The sequence below is a fragment of the Armigeres subalbatus genome, chromosome 3 (genome assembly GCF_024139115.2).
Source record: "Armigeres subalbatus isolate Guangzhou_Male chromosome 3, GZ_Asu_2, whole genome shotgun sequence".
Classification (NCBI taxonomy): domain Eukaryota; kingdom Metazoa; phylum Arthropoda; class Insecta; order Diptera; family Culicidae; genus Armigeres; species Armigeres subalbatus.
This window is the reverse complement of record NC_085141.1, coordinates 360,027,461-360,043,739: the sequence shown is the minus strand read 5'-3', so window position 1 is coordinate 360,043,739 and position 16,279 is coordinate 360,027,461. Positions and strand designations below refer to the sequence as shown.

The 16,279-nt window shown below is 41.3% G+C and overlaps 1 protein-coding gene across 11 annotated transcripts in view; it reads left to right on the top strand.

The window, feature by feature from the left end:
• The window catches only part of LOC134226251 (nephrin), a 1,334,188-nt gene that overhangs the window by 1,145,504 nt on the left and 172,405 nt on the right, over positions 1-16,279 (top strand). For all 11 annotated transcript variants that reach the window (XM_062706895.1, XM_062706896.1, XM_062706904.1 and 8 more), the window contains one exon: positions 3,974-4,126. In XM_062706895.1, the coding sequence (XP_062562879.1) occupies positions 3,974-4,126 (153 nt within the window). The remainder of the gene's footprint in view (positions 1-3,973; positions 4,127-16,279) is intronic.

Genomic DNA, 16,279 nt, shown 5'->3' with positions numbered 1-16,279 from the left:
GCAGGAAAAATGGCTCAAATGCGCAATTGATTGTCCTGCATTGCTGGCTCAAATTCAAATACACGCCGCTTCGTTTTTAATATTTTCTGGTTTGTTGATTTGTATCGGTGATGACAATCACCGATAAAAATCAACAAACCAGAAAGTATAAAGTTTTACGGTGACCGAAACCCCACCAAATGTTTCGTTTTTTTCTGAAGTCAAGAAGTAGCAATTATCGCTTGAACGAACCTGTCCATACAATCTACCAACAATTAAATCAATGCTTTTCAAATTTTGACCACAATGTTTCTGCTAACGTGTTTCGATAACGACTACTTGAAGTTTTCCGAACCACGGATGATTCCAATTAGATTTAGAATAGAGTAAGTCATATTCGTTGAGATAATCATTGGTAGTTAGATAGTAAATAAATAATAATAATAATAATAATAACAATCCGCACGGTCTGCTTCTGCAGGGATAGAAGGGAGCAGTTTGATGGCTAACCGGACGTAACTTTTGGTAACCAACGAAAGAAGTTGACGAGAATTCGGTAAACGGGGCCGTAGAGCATCCGGCTGTGGAAGGTAGCTTGGCCTACTCTGGTGAATCTTTTGTTGGTACGGTTTTCATTATCTTGATACGTCTCTTGAAAGTGAGCTTCCGGTCATTAACCACTCTGAGCAAGTTGGAAATGGCCTCAAAGTCGAGTTTTTTATGGCTCCGGAAGTTGATGGCGGCCACTACAGGCGTGTCTCCGTGGACACACTTTCCAGCATTTATTGTGAAGCCCACCGATGAAAAGTATTTATCGCAGCATGTAATATTATCTTGGTTCGTCCAGCTGTTCGTCGGTGTTAACAAATAGGAATACATTTGCCGGTAGTACGTCGGGGTCTACGTACATGATAATGAGGAAGAGGATACTGCCAGAACCGACCTTTGGGGTACTCTAGTTCCTTCATCGAATTCGTTGGATGCGGCGCTGCCGATCAGCACCTGGAAGTTCTGTCGGGTTAAAAAAATTTTGATGAATGCAAGCATGATGCCAGTCAGTGGGGTCCAGGTCCTCTGAAAGCTTTAGTGATGTCGAGTGAAACCAGGTCAACATGTTGAACATCTTGGTATGTGTTTTGTGGCACGTTGCCCAGGTTGGCGAAGTACGTAATGGTGCCAAATCCTGGACGAAAGGCGTGCTGGAAGCCGAACCTTCCAGCTTCTCCTTTGACAGTTTTCGACAGTTTTCTCTCTAAGGTGGTGGTTTACTATTATCTTGATAGTTTTCGAGGCACAGGATGTTGGAGAGTTCGGTCTGTACTTTGTGGCATCTTAACTCGCGACACAGTTCTTCGGGATAGGAACCACAAAGCTCTTTCTCTATTCACCTGGTAATGTGCGGTTTTCTCAGACAACATTGATTAACCAAAGGAGATAGTTCTTGGCAACCAGAGGGAGCCGTTTTAACATAAGATACCCCAACTCATCCGGGGGAATAAGGAGAGCGATAAGTGTTGGACCAAGGGTGGAGGTAACTCGTTGGAATTTGGCTGGATACTTTGATGCTACCACCTGGGAGGAGGAGTATTCACCGAGTGTGACGGTACCCTAAGCTGGGTCGTAGATAGTTTGGTTGCCATGGTTAAGTTGGAAGGTCACCGCCCTTGATGTGCCGCTTATCGCATAAACCCGCCTCCATAGTTTTTTTTGTGGCATTTTTTTTTGTAGCATTGCAGATGCCCTGTCTGGTCCGAAAGGGTTGATGTTGACAGCAGAGGGAACGTTTCTTGAAATCTGTATAGGGTAGTGTAAACCAAACCATATGGATTCGTACGTTTCAGCAGAAGCGTGTCTAAACAGATCTACTCACCGCGGAGACATCAATGGTTGTGAGTAGGTGACGAGATCACCTTCTTGGAAAGCTTTAGATAGAGCGGTGCTCAAGGATCGGCCCTGAACCCTCCCCACACAGGGCGGTGGGCGTTCATGTTCCCGATAAGAAGGGGGGAAATAGTGCTCTGGATTATGCTACTAATCTTTCCTCCGACGGCGGGGAAGGAGCCGCATGGAATGTAAAGATTGATTATTGTAATTGGGATATTTCCCTGTAGCCGGACACCAACAACTGGCAGATCCTCGTCAATATCTAGAGCATCTAAGGTGATGTCCTGCAGTTCCCCGATAGCTACGGAATGCCTGATGTTGCTTCCAGCCTTGCTGACCGATCTGTATTTATCTCAGAGAGCTCGATTTATGGTTGTGTAAGATACATGGCTGACCTCTTGAAGGGCGATGATCCATGGTAAGCTGCAGTGCACCAGCAGCTCCAAATTTGAAAGATTGTTCCAAAACCCATTAAAATTCCACTGGAGGCATAGCTTTACTTCCAGCGGAAACGCCGCGCCGGGGTTGGGAAAGAAGACGGCGAAGGACTTGGAGATGTCCTGGACAGGCCGGGCCATTGGCAAGAAGAAGTCGGGACCGGAGCCCGATGAGTCGAATAAGGGCAATAAAAAAGATCTTGGGCCAAGCGAGGCCTGCTTTGTTCATATCGCCAACAAGAGAAGAGGAGTGATGGATGTGGGACTTACCATCCGGGTTGGAGTTCCCGGAGAGCCTAGGACGCTGGAACAGGTTAGGCTTATGGTCCGGGTCGGAGTGCCCTGGTTGTCCGGAACGTGGCCTTAGAGGGTGAGACTTATTGTCCAGACCGGATAGATTGGAGTGCCCAAAAAACTAGTGGCACTCACGAGGTTTACCATATCGGCAGAGCTCTTTGCAAAACTTTGCAGCTTCTTCCCACGTCGTCCGTCGGAGGATCAGATCGCGACCCGAGAATGCCAACAGGTTTGCGCTTGCTTCCCACGTGGTCTACTGGAGAAACTGCGGCTTGAGACTTTGCGCTCGACATGCTTGCAGGGAGATAGTGGTTACATGGCGTTCGAACACTTCGAACTGTCATTTTTAGATCTTAACCACTGCGACTTCAGGATATTTGTGGGGTCAGGAGATGTGCTGGCAATGTTCCTAATTCAGGAAACTCTAGAACCGGATGTCTGAGGGTAAAATCTAATCTTAGCGATACCGTTGGGAGTTGAGCTTGCGGTTGTGATACGTTCGGTGTTAATTGTTCTATTTGGTGTTACATCTCCTGAGTTTGTTCTCTCCTTGATAGCAAAAGCAAAGAGGAAGACGGGATGCAAAATGACAGAAAACCCAAAAATTATAAAATTTATAAAGTTATAAAATTTTGGCGAAATTAATGGAGTTTACAAAATATACGAAGTTTATCAAGTCATCTAAATTAATTTTAAAAATTCACAAGTTCTACAAAATTTACAAAAATCTACTAAATTCAAAAGAATTGCAAAATTTTCAAAATCCCCTTATGTTATCATAAGTTTCACTCATGATGCCATCAGCAGCGTCTCGAATGTAGACACTTTATAATACTCCGAAATGGTGATGGCGCGACAATGATTATAGCGATGCTGATGGGGAAAAACGCAGCGACACGGCCCGGCTTGGTAATGATGAATAATTTCCAATTATATTGAAAGCTTTTGCATTTACTTTTTCGCCGTGGAAGCATTCTTGAACTGTGCGATCCATAGCCAAGCGAGCACAAGTCAGAAAGGGTATCCCGTTCGAGTCGTGACCTTTGATGATGTGATGCTCTGCTGTGGCAGCAGAAAAGTAAAAAAAACAGGACCAGCAGACGTTCGAGTGGCTGTAAAGTGGTAGTTTTATTCGATATTCGACGCCGTGGTTGTGGTTGCGGTTGATGCAATCTGAGCGTTTTTTCCTTCTCTAGAAAAGTGTGTTTGATAATAAATATTGTTCCTGCTTTTAAAGTTCCATCGTGTTCTTTTGTATGGATCCACATATTTAAAGCTTCATTAAAGCATATTTAAGAAATTAGCAAAAATCTAACTAATATCGTGTGTGATAAAAACTAATTAGAATTTCATTTTCTCTCTTATCCGCATTTCAGCTCCACCATCATCCATCGAAATTCAAGGCTATAAAGACAATTCCAAGGTGGAAGTCAGGGAAGGGCAGGACCTGACCCTGACCTGTGTGGTGGCGAACTCCAAACCCGTGGCGCAGATCGTCTGGAAACGGGGGAACTCTGAAGTTAAATCAGGTGAGTTGATTAAATATTAAGTATAACGATAGAGTAACAAAATATTTCCAATATTGTGGAAGGTCGCATTTTCTATTTTGCTGCTTGTGTAGGTTGTTTTACTATTCAAAAATTTATAACAGTAAAGCATTGGATATTGTTTCAAAACAAATACGATCATTCCAACCAAACCGCAATCTCGTTTTCCTCTAAATTCCTAAAATAAAGCCATCAATATTTCAGTAAAACACATATGACTGTCTCGAAACAATAAATAAATTTGCGCAGCACTTCATCACCAACTAGGCTCGTTTTTCAAATAGCAATTTCCCTATTCCATCCTTCACGATTCCATCACCATAGTGATCCACTGTTCACAAACGCCATTCTACGAACTATTCAGCAAAATTTCCCATTTCACTGTTGATTTCGACACTTTCCGACTGGAGTGCGGTTTTCCCAGCCTTGCACCGCGCTGCTCCCCAGTTTTATTTTTCATCACTCAATCCATTTAGGTGCGGCATAAACGCGAAAACGGAGGAAAAAATATGTCCATTCTTGCTGCTCCCGTCAGGAAATAAACGAAAGTCGAAACAAACTCCGTCACCTCCACCGCACCACCATCATTACCACCACAAAAAGCCTGTGTGCTGAATTTTAGTTGCGTTTTTGAAGCTTTTTTTTTAAATACATAAATTCTAAATGCGTTGCCACCTTGGTCTGACGCTCATTGCCCACTGAGGAGGAAAAAGCTCAAAGGGGGCGTCAGGTGGACTCCGATCGGTACGGGGAAGGTTGATGAACACTGTTGAATGACGCGGTGGTTCCCAAACTACACATTCTTTCATCTTATTATAAGCACAAAAATCGCAGCGTAAAAATGGCAACCAAAATGAGAATTTTGGTTCGACCTGACAGTTGGCCCAATGAAAGTTGATTTAATTTTTTTCAATTCACATTTTTTGAAACAAAGTGAGAACGTCTGATGAAGTACATTTTGCACTGCTCGTGAAAAATCAAACGCAGCCACATACAGTCGATAGGTATGGAGGCGCATTTTGCATTTCACAATTGCTAGCGAGAAAGAAAAAAAAACGCAATGAAAAATTAACACACCTAAATCCTTGTGGAACAATGCCATCGAACTGGGCGGCTGCTGGCTGCTGTTGCTTGCACAATGTGATAGCAGGAAATATTCTCCGTTGTCCGATCTAACCAGAGATACATATATGGAAGCGGTTTTTTGGGCAGATGCTTTTTTTTCTCGCATGATTCAGTTTGATTGCAAATGCAATTTATGTATGGGAGGAAAACATATTTTCGAACGTATGCAGACTCTTACATCAATCCCAACCATGTTGTTCGTTAACGTTGGAGAATGGGTGATTGAGGGAACTGTTGAATGACACATTTTTGCATGTGTATGTGTCTACTTCATAGATTCTGTTATTTACACTTTTATATAACAATTTTGATGGAAGTCACAGCACATGTTTGTGCTCATCCTTAAATATACACTCGAATTTTACAAGCCCTACGAATAAAGACTCATAGATAATAGTGTTTTTAGAATGAGAAGTAAGGATGGGACTGGAAAAGATAAAGAACTGCCATCACTGTAAGACCTTTGAAATTAAAAACTTGAGTCTATTCAAGTACGAGACACTGAATACAGCCTTAAAATTAAGGGACAAATAAGTATCTGTAAAGATTACAACGTGGTGGAATTAAATAGAATAGTTCTAAACTCGTCTTATGACCGAAGAAAAACGTTCACAAAACTCCAGATTAGTGCACTGACTGTGATAGTGTCTTTCTTGTGCATTAATAAATTGTAATCAGAAAACCACATGGAGAGGCCAATCGAAAGGAGGAAATGTGAAAAGTGGGAAGCGACCAGTTGGAGGTGTGTAGTGAGTAGTTATTTTTCTTCTTATTGGCATTACATCTTCCACTGGGACATTGCCGCCTTGTTGCTTAATGTTCATTAAGCACTTACACAGTTATTAACCGCGAGGTTTCTAACCAAGTTACCATTTTTGCATTCGTATATCATGAGGCTAATACGATGATACTTTTATGCCCAGGGAAGTCGAGACAATTTCCAAACCAAAAATTACCTTGACCGGCACCGGGAATCGAACCCAGCCTCCCTCAGCATGGTCTTGCTTTATAGCCGCGCATCTTAGCGCTAAGCTAAGGAGGGCCCGTTTGAAGTGAAAAGTAATAAGTGATAATTGAGAAGTAAGAAGAAAGAAGTGAGAAATGGGAATTAGAGGTAAGGAGGAAGAAGCAAGAAAGAAGAAGGAAAAAGAAAAAAAGGAAGAACGAAGAACGAAGAAGAAAGCAGTAAGTAAGAAGAAAAAAAGGAAGAAGAAAAACAAAGAATGAAGGAAGAAGGAGGTAGGCTGAAGGAATAAAGAAGAAACAGAAGAAAGAAAGAGGAAGGCATAAGGAAGAAGGAAAAAGGAGAAGGTTGAAGGGAGGAGGTACAAGGAAGAAAAAAGAAAGGAGAAAAAATAAAGATGAAAAAAGGAGGAAGAAATAAAAAAAAGAAGGAAGCAGGAAGAAAAAAGAAGGACAAACAAAGATGAAAGAAATAGAAAGGAATAAATAAGAAGAAAGGGAGAAGAAATTATAAGAAAGAAAGATGATGGAAAAAGAAAGAAGAAAGTAGAAAAGAGATAGAAGAGAAAAGAAAGAAAGGAAGAAAGAAGCAGAAAAAAAAGGAAAAAGGAAGAAGGAAGGGAAATAAGGATAAATGATAAAAGAAGAAATTTGGCGAAAAAAAATCCCAGAATAATTAGGTGGATGATGCCTTTCTCGTTCGTTCAAGAGTTGAGATACATATAAATGAATTCTAAAATAACAATAAAAGGTAGACAGGTCTTATTTTATACGCATTGTAAAACTTGCTGCCGAATGCATCTTATTGCAAGCAAGTCGGATGAGAATAAGCTTAGCTTAGCTTTAGCTTTGACTGACTACACATATCTATTGTTGCTATTGTTGCTATTGGTCGTGATTGACCAGAACCAGTGAAATTGCACAAATAATCTACTGAATGATTGACTCGGACCAAGCATTCTCAGTGTGCAAGTTTCAGTGACTCTAATATTCAAATGATCAATAACGGCGCCGGCCACGTCCTTGTAGTCAGTTAGGAAGAGGGAAGGAATATTAGTGAGTGGTTTTCGCTATTTGAAGACCGTGTTTACCTCTGCGTCTCCACAAAAACCACAGGAAGGGTTATCAGTTAGTTGGCAGGCATCGTTGGATCTGGATTCACTCTGATAAGCGATACGACCGTGCCATTCTTTATACTCAGTGATTTTACCTAACCATGATTCGGCCGCACAATTCATAACAAGCTAACTAGCTGCACACCGAGCAGGAACACGATCAAACGCATATATATTGATTTACTTCCCGACCGCAAAACTACAACAATACCAGATCGTTCGACGTGTCTATCAAACGGGGTCACCATGCTCGATGGCATATGCAAACTGTGGAGGATCGCGTTTTTGACGACCGAACCGACGTGCAGTATTCTGTACTTACTTGCCCTTACTTGACCAGAGCAAAGCGCAATACAAGCGATGATAATCCACCGAATATCAAATGGATATTTTTTCTTCCACCCGTGACAAATAACACACGCTCTGTACTTACTTTCCCGATGGCTACTGCAAGCTATAGAAGATCGCACTTGTCTCGACCGGAGCAAACGCATGGTGACACCGAATATCAAATGGATATTTTTTCATCCACCCGCGACGAATAACACACGCACTGTTTTTACTTTCCCGATGGCTACTGACAAGAGAAATTTCACACTGAACTGATTAACTTTATTACCGTCCGCGCAATGCAGAACACAATATTTCGGCAGATCGCACGATCCTTCTGCTGTCTGAAACACGAGAAATTTCGCACTGAACTGACAAGCAAGTCGGATGAGAATAAGTGCCAAAAAAGTTATTTTTCATAAACAGGTTTGATATTAGAATTTTAATCATAACTTTTTTGATCTCATTTTTAATAGGAAACAATCGGCAAGGAGTCTCCTTTGCAGGTGGAGCGAAAAATGAATTGTTTTTTGGGACACCCTAATCCAAATAGGTAAAATTTCTCCTAAACAGCCAACTCAAAAGCTATAAATTTTTTTTAGCTTATTTATTGGAGTAAGCTGATTAAGAGAAATTTTACCTATTTGGATTAGGGTGTCTCTAAAAAATACAGCATTTTGATCTACTTTTTTGTTTGGGCCGAAAGTTGTTTGGCCAAATATACAATTTGGCCGAAAGTCATTTCGCCGAATGATCATTTGGCCGAAAGGGTCATTTGGCCGAAAGGGTCATTTGGCCGAATAGGACATTTGGCCAAATAGGTCATTTGGTCAATAGATTATTTGGCGGAAAGGGTCATTCGGCCGAATAGGACATTTGGCCGAATAGGTCATTTTAAAAGTAAGAAATTAAGAGTAAGAAGAGAGACGTTTCAATTCTTATTCCTCATTTCTCGCTTCTCACTGTAAAAAAAAGAGGAGCGCGAAGTGAGTAGTGAGACGTCTCACTTCTCACTTCGCGTTCTCACTTCCTACAGCGAGAAATGATCAATGAAGAGTGAGAAGTTAGACGTCTCACTTCTCACTACTCGTTTCTCACTTCTCACTGTGAAAAGTGAGTAGTGCGAAGTGGATAGTGAGGCGTCTCACTACTCATTTCGCGCTTTTTACAGTGAGAAGAGAAAAATGAAGAGTGAGAAGGGAGACGTCTTTCTCCTCATTCCTAATTTAACACTTTTAAAATGACCTATTCGTCAAAATGACCTATTCGGGCAAATGTTCTTTCCGGCCAAATGACCCTTTCGGCCTAATGACCCTTTTGGACAAATGGACCTTTCGGCCAAATAACCCTTCGGTCAAACGACCCTTTCGGCCAAATTACCCTTTCGGCTAAATTACCCTTTCGGCCAAACGATCCTTTCGACCAAATGACCCTTTCGGCCAAATGACCCTTTCGGCTAAACGACCCTTTCGGCCTAATGACCCTTTCGTCCAAATGACCCTTTCGACTAAACGACCCTTTCGACCAAACGACCCTTTCGGCAATTGACCCTTTTGGCCAAATATCTTTCGGCCAGATGGGTTTCAGCCTAATGGTTTGTTCGGCCTAGTGGCATTCTGCCACATGGCTTTCGTGTTTCGGCCAAACGACCCTTCCACGACTTTGCAGCTAAAAAAATGCAACTTTTGATGGGTAAATATGCTCAAAATCTTTGGCCGGTCAAAAGTTTTTCTGTCAAAATAATGTTTTTTTTTTCAAAAGTTTATATCTCCGATTGTGGCAAACCAATAAAGTATGTTTACACGGTATTTGAAAGAGTAACTCATATTTTTTATTGTGTGATGTGAAGATGGGTTATTTTCAGGTTCACCAATTTGAGCAATGTCATATTTTTTTCAAATAAATTGATATAGCTCGGCTACGGAAAAAGATACAGACGATGTTCTTATAGAAACAGATACGTTCTGAAAAGCCCCAAGAGTCTTCAGAAGGTGACATTTAGGGGAAAACAAAAATAAAATGAGCAGAAAAAAAATGTTTTTTAAGGGACACCATTATCCTAGTAACTAAAATTGCTCTAAATCAGTGACTTAAAAGCTACAGAAAAGTTTGTACAGCAACGTTGTTTGGAATGAGCTGCACTACAATTTTGTAGAACATTTTAAGTTCTGCAAAATAATTTTTTTTTCACATTTTTATACAATGGGCTACCCTGTTTTTCGATAACTATATAATAAGGGCCAAAGTATCCAGAACAACTTTGTAGAACTTTTTTTCCCTAAAATTATGGTTTTAATAGAAAATGCATCTTTTCCGTAAATCTTGCAAAAGGGAGATAATAATAAAGCAAATAAAAAGTGTTTGAGCTGTAGATTTTTCATTTAAGGTTTTCTACGAATATCATCTTCTGAAGATTTTTGGGACTTTCCAAGATGCGTGTTTTTCTATAAGAACATCGTCTGTATGTTTTATTTGAAAAATATTGCATTAGCTAAATTGGTAAAACTTGAGATAAAAAAACATATCACCATTTTTACATAATAAAGAATATGAGTCGCTTTTTCAAACGCCGTGTAAACATATTTTTTTGGTTTCTTCGAATCAGAGATATCAACTATTGAAAAAAACGCAATTTTGTTAGAAAAACAGTTATAACTTTTGATAGGCAAAAGATATTGAGCATATTTACATATCAAAAGTTGTATTTTTTGTGAGCTCTAAAAGTCACTTAAAGACGACTTCTCCTAAAAACCGAAAACAAAAAAAAGTTCAAAAATACTGTGTTTTTATGGACACCCTAATTTAAGTGGGGAAGGGTCGTTTGGCCGTAACCCTTTCGGCCGAATGCCACTAGGCCGAAAGTTGTTTGCCTGAATAAACCATTTGGCCGAACAGACCATTAGGCCGAAAGTCGTTTGGCCGAAAGGGTCATTAGGCCGAAAGGGTCATTTGACCGAAAGGGTCATTTGGCCGAAAAGGTCATTTGACCGAAAGGGTCATTTGGCCGAAAGAGTCTTTGGCCGAAAGGGTCGTTTGGCCGAAAGGGTCATTAGAGAAATTAGGAGTAAGAAGAGAGACGTTTCACTTCTAACTCCGCATTTCTCACTTTTCACTGTGAAAAGCGAGTAGTGCAAAGTGGGTAGTGAGACGTTCCACTACTCATTTCACGCTTCTCACTTTTTACAATGACCTGTTCAGCCAAATGTTCTATTCGGCCAAACGACCCTTTCGGCCAAATGACTCTTTCGGTCAAATGACTATTTCCGAACCGAACAACCCTTTTGGCCAAATGACCCTTTTGGTCAAACGACCCTTTCCGCCAAATAACCCTTGTAACACATAAATAAAGTTAAGAAAAAAAATAACTCTTGCGGCCAAATGACCTGTTCGGCAAATTGATCCTTTCGGCCAATTGAACCTTTCAGCCAAATGACTTTCGACTAAGTGGCATTCGGCCAAATGGCTTTCGGCCCAATGGGTTCCAGTCAAACGACTCTTCCCCAATTTAAGTTGGTAAAATTACTCTAAATCCGCCAACTTAGGAGCCACAGAAATGTTTTTCAGGATAATTTAAAAAATCAACTATGTAGAATATTGCCTGACAGTATTCTGCAAAAATAAAAAAAAATAGCACCTGATGATAGCCTTTCTATTCCGATCATCTTTCTAGAACATTTTTTTTTTCTAGAAGACATAATTAATTGCATATTATTCGGCAACTCGGCCGCACGAAAATATTTTTTTTTTGTTAAATATCTTGGCAGGGCATATGCATATGATAGAAAATATAGTTTTGGCGTAAAATGCATCTTTCAGCGTAAAACTGTATCCTGGATAATAGTGGAATGTAGGAAGATTAACGAGAATGAAGAAATATTAAAGATAATGAAGGATGCAGAAAGAAAAGAGAAGGAAAAAAGAAGGAAGAAGTGGGAAGGATAAGGAACAACAGGCTTCTTACTTCACATTTCTTATCACTTTTCATTCGGCCTCCTAATGATCATTCGGCCTAATGGCCGTTTGGCATAAAGATCGTTCGGATTGATGACGATTTGGCCTAATGGCTTTCGGCTCAATGACCTTCTGCTTTACGGCCTTCGGACTAATGACCTGAAACCAATGATATAATCATGAATTTCCCGTGAAAACCCGGACGTATTTTCTGTTAAATTATTCATGATTTTTTCCATAGATATTCGGATGAATCTTCTGTACGATAATTATCATTTAAGTGGAACAAATATTCCGCGTACCAAAGCATCAAGTGTGACAACAATCCCTCACACCTCTTCTTCCACTTGAATCAGTTGTAGGAACAAGAGGACGAAAAAGCGACACAAGAATCCGCACCATTTTCATGCTGTCATAATCTTTACACATCTGACGCTGTCAACATCACCCCATCCAGTGTGGTATACCCTCGATGACACCTTCCGGAAGGACAACAGCCCAAAACGTTGCTGCCAAGCAGAGGCGCAAAGAAAAAAGAGGATAGCTCCAACATCCCTCAAAGTGGCGCAACGAAGGACCGTTCCGGGCCGGAAATCACGTTTCCGAATCAAATCCTCGTCAGAGCTGACCATCCGCGCCGGCACCACCCGCCTTCCCGCCGGCTACCCGCTGCGTGCGTGCCCCGGGAGTCGTTATCTGCGTAATATTTCTTCTGTTTCCCGATCCAGCCATAAATATTTACGAATCCATCTCCAATTTCACATCGCATCACCATCTTCATCATCGCATCGGTTCAGTTGATAGGTTCGCCGGGTTCGCCCGGCACACGGGGGGAGGGGTATCCACGGGAGTTCATCAGATCAAAGCTGCTTCAAATTTGTCATCCTTTGGGTGATTGGTTGGTTACCACTAAGCAGAAGTCAAAAGCAGACATCTGTCCGCCCACCTCGCTCGCTGGTGACATTCGCTGAACTTGAAGATGAAGATAAGAAATCGATCCCCATTTCGGTGCCTCGTTCTTCGCGGAGCGTTTTTTGGAAGGGGTGCGGGGAGGAGATAAACAAGATGGCGTAAAATATGGAGGTCTCCATATCGACAAATTGCTGTGAATCAGATTTTGATTGTTTTGCTGTTCGTATCATCCATCTCGTCACTTGGTGTGTGCTGCTCTGCACAGGGGGGATATGGATTCAGATTTGGTTTAGATTTTTTCCTTCTCATGAACTGAAAGCAACACCAATTTGTTCGCTCACCCGTCTGCCAGAGGAAACCAGATCATATGTGCGAGATTGCGGTGGAAAAGTATGGAACCGTTATTTTTTCGTCATTCTATCAACGATCGGATTTCATACATTTCGTGGAAGGGTGTTAGATTGGGTACGGGATTTCACCCCGGGAAGGTATATCAAACCGAGAGCAGCCGTCCTCGTCGGTGGCAGCAGGAAATATGGAAATGATTGTACACATAGCTTTGGAGCATATTTAAAAATTCCTCTCGGGGGTTCTTCCGGGAGGACACGGGCGAATGTGGGAAAAGGTGAAAAAGGAGCACATCTGGAAAATGGAAAGCTTCTCCCGAGAGGTGCTGTTGAATATGAACGATGGGATTCGAATTAGGTCCGGATGCTTGCCGGGGTAACATACCGGAAATCACAGGTGGGCGAGACGCAGCAAGGGATGCCTCTTGAATTGATAAGTGAATGTAAACTTGGCTTAGTTGGTGCTGATAACCTGTCAATACGATATGCGTAGCTGGAATAGCAAATCGGTTGCCGAGCTTCTGCTGTTGCTTCTGTCCCGACGGAAGGAATTGATATCCTTGACGTGCTGGTTTATTAAAAGGACAAATATTTGCTCGGAAATGGGAGCGGTAAATATTCTGCTCCAGATGGGGAATAGCAAAGACATATTCTTTCGGAGTGTGGTAAACAATGTGCTAGGATATGAAGGAAATTATTTTGAAGAAAATTTGTTAAAATTTTTAATCACACCGCACATGTGAAGTGCGTTCTATACGTATACCACAGTTGGTTTTGTTCTCAAACAACTATTTAAGAGCTTTCAGTGTGGAATATTCTAAAGAATTTAAATTCCAAAACTTTAGAAAAAATCACGAAAATTTGAGAAAGATTTCCGTCTCGATTTTTAAAAAAAATCCAGCGGGAGTACAACATATGAAAGGATTGGAAATTATAATAAATAGCCGTGATTATTCTGGAAAATTTACATACGAAATAACCTTAGAAAATCGAACATCAAATGAACTCCCTGATTCGAATTTTCAAAAGAAATTAGTTTAAATTTACTCGTGAAATTCAATCAATCAAAAAATTACTTGCTTCAAATCGAGTCAAGTACTGCAACACCCAAAACAACCTTCTGTTGCGCTCGGAATTCACTATAATCAAGAAATGTAACTGAATGAGAATTCATGTCCATTTCCGTCGAAAGTTCATTCAAAGATCCATGCGAAAATTACCTGAATTTCATTTCAATCGTTTACCAAACGTTACAAATATTTGACAATATGACGTTATCTTGTAACGCTTGCTTGAAACCGTTCCGACTCTTCCGCAGCGAACATTCATTGCTTCCGTTACCAACCTCGTGGCCGTGGTTGCCAGGTCTCGTCTAGGTTGCTGTTCAGATTAGATAGATATTCATGTCGTCTTACTACTGTAAGCACCGCTGGTGCAAGCCTTGCGCAACCAGTCTTGTACTGCGCAATGTTGCCATCTTCGTTGAGCTTGCGCTTGGCAAACAATTTGCTGCCTACGGGTTTGTGATCAACGGGCCGATTTGTTAGCTTTCAGGTGTGCCTATAGTGACTTGATTTTGTCATCCATTATTGTGGCACTGCGCTGCGTCTGAACTATTGACTGCTTCAGCGAAACTTCTCGGATTTGCCACAAACTTGCGCACCATTCATTTGGTCTCTCGTAATCGAGCTGGTATTTGTCTCTTAGTATTTCGAATTACACGCCGAATGGGTAGTTTTCTTTTATGTTTGCGCTACTGTGTGCCACGAATTTATAGTTATTTGAATTCTCATTTGACAGTGTGTAATATGGATAATATCGTGCCTCACCATACGCAACTGCGCCAACGCGACATAATTTGAATTAAGCGTCAGTAGGCCATGACTTACAACACGTTTGCAAAGCAACCAGTTTTTCCCCTGACTAGTTACGGAGGACACGTAAGTATACTATTTTGTCCCCGACAATCACCTACCATATTCGGCTGGTCTTTTTCCGATGGCACAAGGCCACACATTTGGCGATCCTTGCTGGGCATAATTTAGATCTTACGTTAATTCTTCGATTCACCTGGCTGTTTTTCAAATTAACTATCTCGGAAAAGGATAGACTTGTTCGGTTAATAAATAAAAACGCCCAATGATACTACAAGGAAAAGCGCGGGTGCTGCTCGCTAAAATGCTCAGTGCGTGTGAAAAATAGCAAAACATTTTGAGCGCGAGTGGTGCTCGCAAAAGTGATTAGTTCGTATTCAAATTGCTTAATCATTTTGAGCGCGAGTGGTGCTGGCAAAAATTCTCAGTGTATATCCGAATCGCTAAAACATTTTGATCGCGTATGGTTCTCGCAAAACTACTGCGTTCGTGTTTAATATCGCTAAACTATGTTGAGCGCGAGTGGTGCTCGCAAAAGTGCTCTGTTCGTAATGAAATCGCAAAACATTTTGAGTGCGAGTAGAGCTCGCAATTTTGGGAGGGAATGGTGCTCGCAAAAGTGCTCAGCTGAAATATTTTGTGCGCGAGAAGTGCTCTGTACGCATAAAAAGTAAAAAAAATAAACTTAAACACAATGCAAACCCCTGGAAAATATCTTTGTTTTAGAGATGGGCAAATGGCATCACAATCATTTATGCTATGTTTTGACAGGGCAAGTCAATTGAACAACTCAGTTGAATTCAATTGACTTGCCAAAAGTTGGACTTGATCTACTTTTATTTTCGTTCAAGTGACTTGAATGAAGGCGTTGAGACGTTCAATTCATACGACTTGTTCTTCACTTCACTTCCATTTAGTCTTATATACCACGGCACACGCTTGCTACATTCGACGACATGGAATTGCGCGCATTTGCTGTTTTCGTTTAGACTTTGCAGCCCGTTCATTTGTTTCTATTTCCATCGTTACCGCTCTCAAACTGTTTGTGAAACAATCATCATCCATCACCCATGCTGGCCGATACGCAACATAAACGCGCATACACGCTTAATGCTCTATAAACCGTTATCAATCCGATAATGACGATGATTTTATTCGAATCCACACCAGTGACAATTCGCACCTTCTTCTCTATTCCTCTCATCAAAAGTTGCACACCTCCGGAATCAACTTCCTTGGCACATTTGTTCCACATTTTGGTCATCTGAGTCGCGTCCCGAGCTGTTTTTCCTCTTTTTCCACTTTTCTTAAGCTTCCGCTTCACTACTGCCCAAAATGTCTCGATGGGCCGGATCTGTGGGCAGTTGCGTGGATTTATGTTTTTATCGATGAAATCTTCGTCATTATCGCGGTACCACTGGATGACTTCCCGGCTGAGTGGCAACTCGCCAAATCTGGCCAAAACTTTACGGGTCCTTTATGGGCTTTATGGAAGGTCGACCGTGGTTTTTGGGACAT